Consider the following 13,828-nt stretch of genomic DNA (forward strand, 5'->3'; position numbering starts at 1 on the left):
TCACCATGTTGGCCAGGCTGGTCTTGAACTCCTGACTTCAGGTAGTCCACCCGCCTCGGCTTCCCAAAGTGCTGGGATTACAGACATGAGCCACCGTGCCCTACTGTGTGTGTGATTTTTAGAGGTAGGTTCTTAAATATAAGTAATTTATGGGAGAAAAATTGCTTCCTTGGAGTAGCAAAACTTTCCACTACTCTATGTAGAGAATAGACTGAGTTTGTTTATTTGTTTTGTTTTTGAGATGGAGTCTCGCTCTCTTGGCCAGGCCTGGAGTGTGATAGTGTGATCTCAGCTCACTGCAACCTCCACCTCCCATGTTGGAGCAATTCTTCTGCCTCAGCCTCACAGGGAGCTGGGACTACAGGCACCTGCCTCCATGCCCGGCTAATTTTTATGTTTTTAGTAGAGATGGAGTTTTACCATGTTGGCCAGGCTAGTCTCGAACTCCTGACCTTAGGTGATCCACCTGCCTTGGCGTCCCAAAGTGCTGGGATTATAGACGTGAGCCACCGCGCCCAGCCAAGACTGAGTTTTTACTTTCTCTTTTTCTGACTGAATTCTGTTGCTACTTTTAGATTTAATTTTAGGTTTGATTCACATATTATCTTGTATTATTATTGGCATTACATTTAAAATTATCAATAATAAAGGAGCAGAACTGTTTTTTTGAAATGATATTTTTTCTTTTTTTTTTTTTTTGAGACGGAGTCTTGCTCTCTTGCCAGGCTGGAGTGCAGTGGCGTGATCTTGGCTTACTGCAGCCTCTGCCTCCTGGGTTCAAATGATTCTCTTGTCTCAGCCTCCGGAGTAGCCGGGACTACAGGCACACATCACCACACTGACCTAAGTTTTGTATTTTTAGTAGAGACGGGGTTGCACCGTGTTGGCCAGGATGGTCTCGATCTCTGCTTTGTGATGTACCTGCCTCGACCTCCCAAGGTGCTGGGATTACAGATATGAGCCACCATGCCCGGTCTTTTAAATGATTTTTTAAGACATTAAACTAGGAATGATGGATTAGGAAGCCAGTTCTAATTCTGACACTTCATATAAGATTGTAGTTAACAGCAATACGTTAGAATTAAACAAAACCTTGATTATGGTATTGCAGAGCAATCTGCTTATTTTGTCTTCAAAGGTTACCAAACTCTCTAGATAGTTGGAGGTTAGATTTGGATGCCTGTCAGTTGGAATTGCACAAGGGGGAACTAGCAAATTGGATGGCATGGAAATGGTCTCTCCCCTGATAACTTTTTCTTTTTTGAGATGGAAACGGTTTCACCCTGTTGCCCAGACTGGAGTGCAGTGGTGCCATCAAGGCTCACTGTAGCCTTGACCTCCCCGGGCTTAAGTGATCCCACCCCAGTCTTGTGAGTAGCTGGGACTACAGGCATGTGCCCACCATACTGTGCTAATTTTTTTTTGGTATTTTTTTGTACAAACGGGGTTTCGCTCTATTTCCCAGTTTGGTCTTGAACTCCTGGGCTCTAGCTATCTTTCCGCCCCAGCCTCCCAAAGTGCTGGGATTACAGGCCTGAGCCACTGTGTCTGGCCCTCCCCTGACAACTGTCATATAGCACTAAACCTGAGAAAGAATGAAATTTTCTTTAGTAAAACTCCCCTTTCTGAGATTTCTTGTTTTTAAATATACCAGTAAAGAATTTTAAACATTTTCAAAGTTATTTTCACAAAGAATGTTAATCTGTTTTTTCTAGTTTTTAATTGATATATTACAGTTTTGCAAAGTTAGTCTTAAAACATTATATATTTCATTTTCTTTCAATGTATTGGCTACTCCCTGAATTCTCTCATTACCTTTATAACTAGAGTTATAGCAGTATTTTAGAAGTGCTTTCATTTAAGCGTTCCTTAAGAAAGTTTCAGAACTTTAAAACATGAGCTTTAGAGAGGCTGACAGCAAGAGTATGGTAGGTAGGAGCATGCAGAGAGCCTAAGCCACTCACACTGATAGTGGATGGAGGGAGAGAGGTGGTCAGGGCTTTACAACACCCCTTCCTAGGTGGATGGGAGCATTTCCAGACAGTCTAGGCCACTTAACATTGACAGGGATGGAGGAAGAGAGGCGATGAGGGCTTACAACACCCCTTCCTAGCCATACATGCAAAATGGCTTTTTCTGTATTCCCGGCTTGAGGGGCATGTCAGCTCCATGTTGCCACCTTTGCACTTGGTATTAACTTTGCTCATCTAACTTCGAGGGTTCATTCTCCTTGACTATTATCTTCTTAGCTTAAACATTTATCTAGAATGTTGACAACCCTACTACTAATGGTTATTTTGACAGAGGTAATTATTTTTAAATGGATTCTTGCTGTTTTTTTTTTTTTTCTTCTGATTATGTAAAGGAGTGGGAAGGAGAGCTGAGTTTTCATAAGTTAGATTGGGGACTGGAGTATGTTTTCCTTTATAATACGTTGGTTACGTTTTTGTTTTAGCCTGTCAAGTTGGCTGTTGTTTGCAGAGATGGTCAAGTCCATCTTTTTGAACACATATTAAATGGGTAAGTAAGAAATTTTCCAAGTATGAAATTTCTTTCCCTGGCTAGTTACTTGGTCATTTTCCCAGCTGGTTATTCTTTGCATCATATTACTGTTCAGTTAGACGGTTTTGATAGCATTTTTCTTTATCCACATGACTACATACATTCCCAGTTAAAGCTGGTTATCAGATTTATTTATATATTTGTGATTAGGAGAGCGGCTTTTTATGATGTATCCTTAGTAAATGTTGGTATTTTTTTTTTTTTTTTTTTTTTGAGATGGAGTCTTCACTTTGTCATCCAGGCTGGAATGCAGTGGTGTGATCTCAGCTCACTGCAATGTCCTCCTCCCAGGTTCAAGCGATTCTTCTGTCTCAGCCTCCCAAGTACCTGGGACTACAGGCATGCGCCATCATGCCCAGCTGATTTTTTTTTTTTTTGTATTATTAGTAGAGATGGGGTGTCACTATATTGGCCAGCCTGGTCTCGAACTCCTGACCTCGTGATCTGCCCACCTCAGCTTCCCAAAGTGCTGGGATTACAGGTGTGAGCCACCAGGCCTGGCAGTGTTGGTAGTTGTAATGATAAATTTCAGAAGAAAGTGGCTCAGTTAGAGAGATTCACTTGTGAACTTGGATGATGTTTTATTTGTCTTTGAGAGTACTTTACTTCCCCTTGCCAGTGCTGCTGTTTTCTTAGACAGAGGGGAGTGTTGTTAGGTTGTGTAGCGGTTGTAGATCAGGAGTCGGTAAACTGGCCTGCAGGCTGCATTCAGTGGAGACCATATGTGGTCTGAAAAACCTGAAGTATTTATTATTTTGCCCTCTTCAGAAAATTTGCCAAACCTTGTCATATACTGAAAACATGGTTTGAGATTCATTATGCACACAATTTTGTTAAGCTTTAAAATGGTTTTAACCATTTGTTGTCAGTTGGTATCCGTCTTTTAAAATACCATTATAGGAATTTATTTAAATAAAATCAGATTATATAAAAAGTCTTCCCATTTTAAAACATCCAGGATGCCCAGACACTTGATTTAAAAACCTGAGTCTCCCTCCATTGAGTTGTGCTCCTGTGGATAACTGTTTACATTTTAGTGTGTAACTCTTGAAGCTTTTATTTATAGAATGATGTACGTACCTGGAGTGTACAATTGAGACTCAGAAGAAGTGGGGCCCAAAGGTAGTGGGCCACAGTGAGGACTCGGGCATCTCTCCCTGGGCAGTGGCAAGCCATTGAAGGATTTCAAGCAGAGGATTTGATGAGCTTTGACCTAAGTTTTAAGACAGTCATTCCATTGAGAATAGACTGTATAGAGGGGGAAAGCCTAAAGCAGAAACTCTAAAACTTGGGTCCAGAGTTAATTGTGGAGTCTGGGTGATAGGAGGAGTAAGATGGAAAGATAGGGATTATGAGATGCTTACACCTGGGATATTATGCAGGATGTGTATTTTGGAGAAGAAGGGTTAATAAGATGTGTAGGATGTGAGGAGTTTGTGGCTGAAATACAGTGAGGGAAATGTTTGTTTGAGAAAGATGACAGATGAGGGTGTCAGAAGTGTCCTTCGATACATCAACCTGGGCGCTGGGTGTGGAAACCACTGAGAAAGGAATTCATCTGGAGTAATGTTGGAAGGAGTAACCGCAAGCCACTGAAATCTTAAAGAAATGTGGGGAAATGACCCAGAGATCACTGGATGGCGGCAGGGGAGGGGTAGCTGGGATCTGGTGTCAACAATTTCAAAGAGTTTAGGGACAAAAGAGGGAGAGATTTTTGTCTTGAATTGTCAGTGAAGAGCAAGGACCTCATTTAAATCATGTCCAAGGCCCCTGACACAAAGAGTATGGGAGAGAAAAGAGGTACAAGTTGGGAGTGCTGCAGGGCCAAACCAGGGTAGAGGAAGAGTGTGAAGAAAGCCCCTAGAGAAGCCATTGAGGACGTAGTTTTGCTGCTGGAACTACAGTCCAGAGGTTTGCAGCTTCTGGGGGTTGGGAGCAATTGGATACGGGACTGTCTGGAACAGGGCGTGGACAGAACAACATAGGACCTGAAGTACAGCGTGGCGACAGAACGTTTGACAGCTTGGGGCTTCTTCGTGGGGCCTGAAAAAATGGGGCAGAGGGGCAAGTAGGTCTCAAGGCTGATTTTGGTGGTGAGGAAGGTGAGGTCTTCAAAGGGAGTACTTATGCTCCAGAGACCCAGATGACTCCTGATGGCAGTGTAGAGGCTACAGGAGGGTCACATTTCATGACTTGATGTCAGTTCCAGAGAGTTAGTGTGAAACATTTTTTCAAATTCTCTAATCTCATTTTCCTCCCTCCATTTCCAGATACTGCAAAAAGCCTTTGACTTCAAACTGCACAATTCAGATAGCAACACCTGGGAAAGGCAAGAAATCAACACCAAAACCCATCCCTATTCTAGCTGCTGGTTTTTGCTCAGACAAAATGTCATTGTTGCTTGTATATGGCAGTTGGTTTCAGCCTACTATTGAGCGAGTGGTACGTAGCTGCTACTCTGGAGTAAAGCAATATAGCATCCCTGTGTCCACGAAAGAGAGTGATTGGTCTGTAAGATAAATAATGTATTCTTTTTAAATTAAAGCATTTTTCATGGAGTGCTTTAATTTGTGAGAGCTCTATATCCAACGTATTTTAACACCTGGTTAGTATAAAGCATTGTTTGAGTTATTTATCTCAGCCCTCTCCCTTGGTACTGTGTTTTTAAAATCTGGTGTGTATTTCACACTTGCAGCAAATCTCAGTTTGGACTAGTCACGTTACAAGTGCTAGTAGACACATGAGCACTTGAAATGTGCTCTGAGTAAGTTCCTAGTGTCTTACTAGTTGGTCAGTATAGGTATGACTTAAGTTGAATTTTGCTTAGTTACACAAAATGTAAATCTTAATAAAAGGGTCTCAGTATTAGCACTCATTGGATTTTCTAAGTGGAAATGTAATGGGCAGTGCAGTGATTTAACAGTGTTCACTACAGATGTTTCTGTGAAGACTTGGGAGTTATTGCAAGCATGTACAATAAATAGGTTAAGCTTGCTTTAAAATACTTTTACTTAGTATGGTCCTCAGCAAGACTGTGAGTGGAATATTACATGCCTACACAAGCATACATGCATATGGTTTAATAAAAACAAAAAAGAAAAGTGTTAAGCTGTAAACATGGCTTCTTGCCATATGTGAATTCCCCCTCTCTGGTTGCAGCCATTGTTGACTATTTGTTTTGCATATTTCCCAATATTGATTAATTACATGGGCATATAGAATTATATATCACTTTAAACCTTTATTGGTACATATGTAGTTTGCTATATCTGACTCCCCCATCCCATTTAATATCATGTCAGGACATACAGATGTATTTTGTGAATCAGCAGTGCGATCTTTGACTTGCTTACGGAAAGGACAATGGGAGAGTTAAGGGTAGAACCATTTACTGTTTTGAGCACAAACTATTTCTTAAAAGGATGATGAACTGATATGATTTCTTTAAAACCTGTTACATTTAAAAAGTCTGTTGACCTTTAAAAACAATAAATGTGAAAAATTCAAGCAGTTCATAACTGAGGAAAGTAAACCTTGGTACCCAATGTCTTCAGAGTTACCATTTTTCTTAACTGCCATCAGTCTGAGTGGTGCTCATGGCTAACAGTTGAGTGTGGAATGCTTCCTTACTTTTTAATATTTTATAAAAATAAGCAGTCATTTAGTTTTCATTTTCTTCTTATTCCCAGTTGCTTTGTTTGACACTTTTTTTCCTTTCATCTCCTCCTTTAAAAAAATATATTTTCAGGCTTTAAACTCCAGAGAACCTCATATGTGTTTAATAAGAGATATTTCAAACTGCTGGGCCCCCAAAGTGGAAACAGCTATAACAAAGGTGAGCACATTAAAAATTTGAAGTTTTAAGAAAAAGAATATTTCTTTGGGTGAATTTGGGTGAATTGAATTGTTATGTAGTATTATGATTAAACTGACTTTATCTATTCTTTAATATCTTTCTTCTCTTGTCCTATAAATTTTGTGGGATTATGGTTTTAGATGTCAAGATTATACTCCTGGTTTGTTAAGTGAATAGAAGATTAGCAGTTGAAGATCTTGGATTTGGTTCTTCCCTGCCCACCATGCATCATCATCTGGGCCAGGAAGAATGTAGGAATAAATATCAGTATCAGATTTATCAATTGATGGTTTTTATCAGTCTCAATACTTAAAAGAGCATCACTTTGCTGAGAGGAATGCTGCATTTCAGGGTGTGATAAAACCATCATGGGGCTAGAATTTAATACGACAAGCATAGGAGGATCATCATGGTGCTCTGTTTTGCATATCACTTGGTGTCTACATGTAGATACCGTGTTCCGTGGTTCAATGAGACAGGGAAAGCCAAGACGTGCTATGATGACATCCATATGGTTTCGCTGCTGTCTGAGTTTCAGAGATGACACCTTTCTCTTGGCTGTCTGAGCATTTCTGGCAAAGCTTGAATTCTAGAGGTGGTTATAAAATGTGTAACTTTAAAAATTTTAAAAACCATTATGTCCTTATGTAATCTGTAGATTTTGTTTCTTTTTTTTTTTTAAGCCAGTCAAATTTAGTAGTGGGGGCTTCTATTCCAACGTTAGTGACACTAAATAGTAATAAGTTTTGATAAACCTACTGCCATCAGACCAGTTGGGTTTTACTCTTACGTAGTATTGTAAGCTTTATTTTATGTGTTTATTTTTTTAAAGACGAGGTTTTACCATGTTGGTCAGGCTGGTCTTGAACTCCTGACCTCAGGTGATCCGCCCACCTTGGCTTCCAAAGTGCTTGGATTACAGGTGTGAGCCATCACGCCCAGCTATATTGTAAGCTTTAAATTCAGTCTTCCAGTTCGTCACTTAAAAAAATTTTGTCAACATTCAATTAACAATATATCTTTAATTCATATCATATTAAATTAGTTATATTGCATTTTTCCAATAGAAGAGCCCTTTAAAAGCTGTTGTCTCATTGAGGATACATAAGGACTAAGGTATGATTTCCTTTTTCATGCTCTGGCTATACCTGTTGAACAGGTGAGGACACCAGTGATGAATTCTGAAGCAAAAGTTCTGGTGCCTGGGATTCCTGGTCATCATGCAGCTATCAAGCCTGCTCCTCCACAAACCGAGAAAGTAGAGAGCAAGAGGAAATCAGGGGGAAATGAGGTAATGCAACCACTCTGACTGTGTATTTGAATTTGTGATTTAAAACTACTGGGAGATTCTATCAGGTGTCTTGGATAGAGCCAAAGTTAAAGCTTTAGAAATTTACTGAGATTTCTGCTCTTATGCTCTCTTTTATCTTCATCATCATAGGCTTCAAAATTCTAGATTGTCCCCTTTGGGCTCTGTTTAACGGAGAAGACGGAACCTTTAGTAACTAAAGAGAGTGCTGTTTTGGCCATTAGTTAGTAGTTAGCTGGGCAACATAAAATTGAATAAGTCCAGCCAGGACTTGCTGTGATGACTATCATTGGGTTTCGCATGTTGCTGAGTTCCAGTGATGCCTCTTTTCTCTTGGCTGTCTGAGCAATCCTGGCTAGCTTAGTGCCAGTTGGTATCTAAAAGTGATAGTCATTATTACTGCATAAGTGTTTATGATCTTCATTATTTTCTCAAACCCCATATCCTTTGTGGTTACTGTATATATCTATGCAGTTTTTTTTTTTGGTCTGTTCACATTCTTCCCTCTTATATAAGGAATCTGGAATTTTAACTGTTTTATTCTTACAGAAATACTATGGTTCTTTAGCTGATTTTACTTTAATTTTTTTATTCTTTGTCCACTTTTGAAGGATAATTTAGCTGATTTTAGAGGTGTTTATTGGGTGGTGGGGTGGGGATAACATAGCTTCATAAAGCATGGTCATAACATGTTCGTAAAAATTACTCCTCAGCTGACTTTAAATCAAGTACCAACTTTCTTTGGCTTGGCCTAGATTCAACTTTATAATTTCTCCATGTCCTTTTTAATATGTTTTGTGTTAGGATAAACCAGGCACATCTGTTTGCTTTGTTAGTCATAAAACAAATTTCTTTTTGAATTAGTTACCAAGGGGCTGACAGAACATGTTAGAGTTGCTTTAATCAGGGATTAGTTCTATACTAATTGAGGGTGGTTTTTTGTTGTTGTTGTTGTTGTTATTGTTGTTGTTTTTATTTCATTTTGGAGACAGGGTCTCATTCTGTCACCCAGACTGGGGTGCAGTGGTTTGCTCTCGGCTCACTACAACCTCCGCCTCTTGGGCTCAAGTGATCCTCCCACCTCAGCCTCTCGAGTAGCTGGGACCGCAGACGCATGCCACTATGCCTGGCTTATTTTTTTGTAGAGACAGGGTTTTACCATGTTGTCCAGGCTGTTTATCGAACATCGGGACTCAAGTGATTCGCCTGCCCCAGCCTTGCATAGTGCTGAGATTACAAGCGAGAGCCACCACACACAGACCATAATTGAGTTTTTGTATAGCATATTGCATCATGTTTATTTACACGTAAATTTGAAGTATTTATCAAGGACACTTAGTTGTACTATAGCATATTCTAGCTAATACATCATCATTTGGAGCTAATTAATAAAAATAGAAAGACATTTTACAAATTGTTTTGGGACCATAACAGTCTTTATACCCTTTAATAATAATATCATGTTTCCTCCTGCAGATCTGAGGGTGATGTCAAGGGATAGTTATAGTGGGGCAAGCTTCTCTGAGAATAGATCTTTTCTTGTGTTTTAGAATCAGACACCAGGTCTTTGCCTTTTCTGAATCTTCATATACAAGGCTTTTTATGCATTAACATTTTCAAACCATGTACTTCTTGAGCAGTTGTTTTTTTCACTAGAATCTGGAAGCTTGGATTGCACATGTCTCACCTGTCTCCAACATTGGCATTATGGTAATGAGGTTCTCTTGGAATGAGAATGAGTGTATTAGTATTTTCCAGAGTTGAGGTGTAAATCCTGTTGTTTTTTTTTTTTTGGTCTCCAAACTGCTTTAAGTCTTGTCTGGTAACACATTAACAAATTCTTTCTGTTACGTAGGTTAGCATTGAAGAACGCCTGGGAGCAATGGATATAGACACACACAAAAAAGGAAAGGATGACCTCCAGACGAATAGCTTTCCAGTTCTTCTTACCCAGGGCTTAGAAAGTAACGATTTTGAAATGCTAAATGTAAGTATTATAGCAATTTTTAACTAAATTAATATGGTTAATATTTCTTAGAAAATGATTGACATAGCACGTTCACAGCTGTAGAGCCATCATGCTACAGAGCCATTTGGAATTTAATGTGAGTTTAGTAAAACGTGTATCACTTGGTGGCATTATACAGGCAGTCACCAATCTACAAAGGGATTGCACTGAATTATTTTGAACCTGGAATGCATTTTCTCATAGAAATATTGTTCTGAATTATTAGGTTCTTAGGCTTTAGTTCACAAAAGCCTTTATAAATACAGTGTAGCTGAATGATAATACTCAGCATTCTAGATCACAATTTATATTTTTTTCTGTAGGAAAATGCGTTCCTGAGTTTTTACTCTGGATTCCAGAAACTTATTTCCCCCTGGCCGTGAGAGGGGGCAGTGAGGTGGAACCTTGGCACTGGGTAGGAGGCTTGGGGGAAAATTAAGAGGGTTGGGGGTGATGTTGTAAAATATGTAGAGGTAAAAGTACTAGAAACTTCGTATAAAGGGAAGCATTTATGATTTCTATGTAAGTTGGTGACTGCTTGTATGAAGTTACTCAGTTTGATTCTCTTAAATTCTACAGTTTGACAGCATTCTGTCTAGAAAGTTTAAGTGAAAAACAGTTGGATTCAAACACTGCCTGATCAGATTAAAGCGATTCACATTTGCTAATGCATTTATTCTTAACGACTTACAGCAGTTATGATTTCATTGAGTGTCAATGTGACTTTAATCCATAACCCATGAATAGTGTCTCTGATTTTATTTGATCCATTTTTTTTGGATACATTGATCCTAAAATTACTTTTTTTTTTTTTTTTGAGATGAAGTCTTGCTCTGTCTCCCAGGCTGGAGTGCAGTGGCGCAGTCTTGGCTCACTGTATCCTCCCTAGTTCAAGTGATTCTCCTACCTCAGCCTCTCAAGTAGTTGGGACTACAGGCGCGTGCCGCCATGCCCAGCTAATTTTTTTTTTTTTTTTTTTTTTTTAGGTAGAGACCAGGTTTCACTGTGTTAGCCAGGATGGTCTCAATCTCCTGACCCTGCCTGCCTTGGCCTCCCAAAGTGCTGGGATTACAGGCGTGAGCCACCATGCCTGGCCCTAAAATTACTTGTAAAATAGTTTGTGAATGTATGTATTTTGGGGGTGGATTTTAGTTTACCATGGCATAGTAGCCTGAGTGAAAAAGATTTGGTGAAAAAGAAGCTGTAGGAAACAATTAACAGTGTTTTTGAAATGTAATATAATTTAACTGTACTTATTGCCCACTAGGTACAAATGAATCAGGTACCAATTTTTTCTACTTTTTCTTTCTTTTATTTTTATTTATTTATTTTTTTTGCTATGGAGTCTCGTTCTGTTGCCAGGCTGGAGTGCAATGGCCTGATCTCGGCTCACTGCAAGCTCTGTCTCCTGGGTTCAAGTTATTCTTCTGCCTCAGCCTCCTGAGTAGCTGGGACTACAGGCACACACCACCATGCACAGCTAATTTTTGTATTTTTAGTAGAGACGAGGTTTCACCATGTTGACCAGGATGGTCTCGATCTCTTGACCTCATGATCTGCCTGCCTCAGCCTCCCAAAGTGCTGGGATTACAGGTGTGAGTCACCACACCTGCCCTCTTTTCTTATTAAGACACATTTCAGAACATTTAGAATAGTACAGTGGACCATCAAGAACTCATTACCTAGTTTCAAAAATTCTCAATACTAGCCAGTCAGCTGTTGATTTGTTGATAGTCACACTTGTCTCCCCAAGTTACGGTGAAGCAAATCTCAAATGATCACCCATCATTTTATCCATAAATATGCCCCTATTCAACTTGAAACATCCTTTTAAAAAATAACCATGATCCATTGTTGCACCTAAAAAAAGTAATTTTTAAAAAATTGTCAAATATCATTAGTGTTTGTATTTCTCTGATTGTCTCATACTTTTGTTTTTATTTTTGCTTTTTTTAAAACAAGATTCCAACAGAGTCTACACTATGTTTAGTTGGTATGCCCCTTCTGACTTTTGCAGTTTAGTGTTTTGGAGAAGTTAGGTTATTTGCCCAGTAGAGAGTTCCATGTTCAGGATTTTGTATACTGCATCATTGTGGTATCATTAAACACTTTGCTTTGTCCATCTTGTTCTCTATATAGGTGAGATCTAGAAGCTTGAAGATCTGGCTCTAGATCTGGTTAGATCTATAAGCCAGAAGAGATTCAGTTTAAAATCTTTTGGCAAGAACATTTCAAAGATGTTAATGTGTAATTTTCATTAGGTGTCAGAGGTTGTTGAAAGGAAAAATAAAATGCTGTTTATGAAAACACTTTTTAAATCGTATAGGTTACTTAGGTAGAAATAATAGAGAAGTGGTTGAATGATGAAAGATTGTGTGCTTGAAAAGTTAGTAAAGAGCATATACACACTTGCCCGCCTCCCCCCGCTTTTTTTTTTTAAATGAGACAGGGTCTCACTCTGTCACCCCGGCTGGAAGGGCAGTGGTGCAATTGTAGCTCACTACATGAGCTCCTGGGCTCAAGTGATCTCCCACCTCAGCCTCATGAGTAGCTGTGACTGCAGGCATGCATCACCACAGCCAGCTAATTTTTAAAAATTTTTTGGTAGAGACAGGGTCTGCTGTGTTGTTCAGGTTGGTTTCAAAGTCTTGATCTCAAGTAATCCTCCTGCTTCAACCTCACAAAGCACTGGCATAAAATAACCCTTTAAAAAAGTTTTATTCTATGTATGTATGTATGTAAGTATATATGTATTTGAGATGGAGTTTTGCTCTTGTTACCCAAGCTGGAGTGCAGTGGCACAATCTCAGCTCACTGCAACCTCTGCCTCCCAGGTTCAAGCAATTCTTCTGCCTCAGCCTCCCGAATAGCTGAGATTATGGGTGTGTGCCACCACACCTGACTAATTTTTTTTTTTTTTTTTTTTTTTGAGACAGTCTCGCTCTGTTGCCCAGGCTGGAGTGCAATAGCGTGCTCTCGGCTCACTACAACCTCCGCCTCCTGGGTTCAAGCCATTCTCCTGCCTCAGCCTCCTGAGTAGCTGGGATTACAGGCACGTGCCACCATGCCCAGCTAATTTTGTATTTTTAGTAGAGACGGGGCTTCACCATGTTTGCCAGGATGGTCTAGAACTCCTGATCTCAGGTGATCTGTCTGCCTCAGCCTTCCAGAGTGCTGGCATTACAGGCGTGAGTCCCACCGCTCCCAGCCAAGTGAACCCTTTTTAAAAAAGAAAAGAATGGATGTTCCCATAGTATATTACCTAGGAGATTATGCATTTACACATTCTGTACTCTAAAAAGAAAGAGGAAGTAACATTTTCCTTTTAAAAAAGTTTTCCCTTTTCCCCAAAGCTGCCTTTGAGGATACATAGTTAGCAGGATATTAAAAATAGGAACAAAAAAAGAAGGGGAACAATGACAGGGATACAACAGAGGACCTTCTAAGAGGTTAATACTGTCTGTTATAGAATACCCGATATTAAAATGAATGGCATTTGGAAGGTGGAAATATAACTCAATGAACTAGCCTGTAGCTTATGCCAAAAGAGAAGCGTAGTTATTTACGTAATTGATGGCACCCATAGGAGATATTTTTAAATATTTTTAAATATTTAGAAAAGTATTTAAGTTAAATATTTTTTAAAAGTTGCATTTATAGTAGTACCAAAAAATACCTAGTAGTACCAAAAATAACTATATCTAAAACAGGTAACTGTCTCTACACTGCAAATTATAACAGAGAAGTTAACAAACACCGAAGTAAATAAAGATCTAGGCCCTGTTCATGGGTTAGAATATTCAGTATTTTAAGAGTTGGGAATTCTCCCCAAATTAATCTACGTATTTAATCAATTCTCAATTAAAATTTCAGCACTCTCTGTCAGTCACCTTCATAGAAATTGACAAACTGATCCTAAAAGTTATGTGGAAATGCAAATGACATGAAATAACCAAAGAAATTGTAAAATAAAGAGCAAGTTGGAGGAATCACCCAGTTGATTTCAAAATAAAGCTACAGTAGTCAAGATAGTTTGTCATTGGTGAAAAAATAAATATAGATTTAGGGGCCAAAACAGAGTCCAGAAGTAGAC

General features: G+C 39.2%; 1 protein-coding gene and 2 non-coding genes across 3 annotated transcripts in view; all 3 read left to right on the forward strand.

The window, feature by feature from the left end:
• The window catches only part of WDR43 (WD repeat domain 43), a 58,998-nt gene that overhangs the window by 23,507 nt on the left and 21,663 nt on the right, over positions 1–13,828 (forward strand). Inside the window, exons 7-11 of the mRNA XM_021674438.2 lie at positions 2,456–2,520; positions 4,833–5,004; positions 6,311–6,397; positions 7,578–7,709; positions 9,583–9,714. Of these exons, the coding sequence (XP_021530113.1) occupies positions 2,456–2,520; positions 4,833–5,004; positions 6,311–6,397; positions 7,578–7,709; positions 9,583–9,714 (588 nt within the window). The remainder of the gene's footprint in view (positions 1–2,455; positions 2,521–4,832; positions 5,005–6,310; positions 6,398–7,577; positions 7,710–9,582; positions 9,715–13,828) is intronic.
• LOC135269815 (small nucleolar RNA SNORD53/SNORD92) lies at positions 6,911–6,988 on the forward strand. The gene has a single exon (XR_010338066.1). It is a non-coding gene; the product is annotated as a small nucleolar RNA SNORD53/SNORD92 (small nucleolar RNA).
• On the forward strand, positions 7,999–8,076 carry LOC135269816 (small nucleolar RNA SNORD53/SNORD92). The gene has a single exon (XR_010338067.1). It is a non-coding gene; the product is annotated as a small nucleolar RNA SNORD53/SNORD92 (small nucleolar RNA).

The sequence above is a fragment of the Aotus nancymaae genome, unplaced genomic scaffold, assembly GCF_030222135.1.
Source record: "Aotus nancymaae isolate 86718 unplaced genomic scaffold, 86718_ANA_hifiasm-v0.15.2.pri h1tg000057l, whole genome shotgun sequence".
NCBI classification, from domain to species: domain Eukaryota; kingdom Metazoa; phylum Chordata; class Mammalia; order Primates; family Aotidae; genus Aotus; species Aotus nancymaae.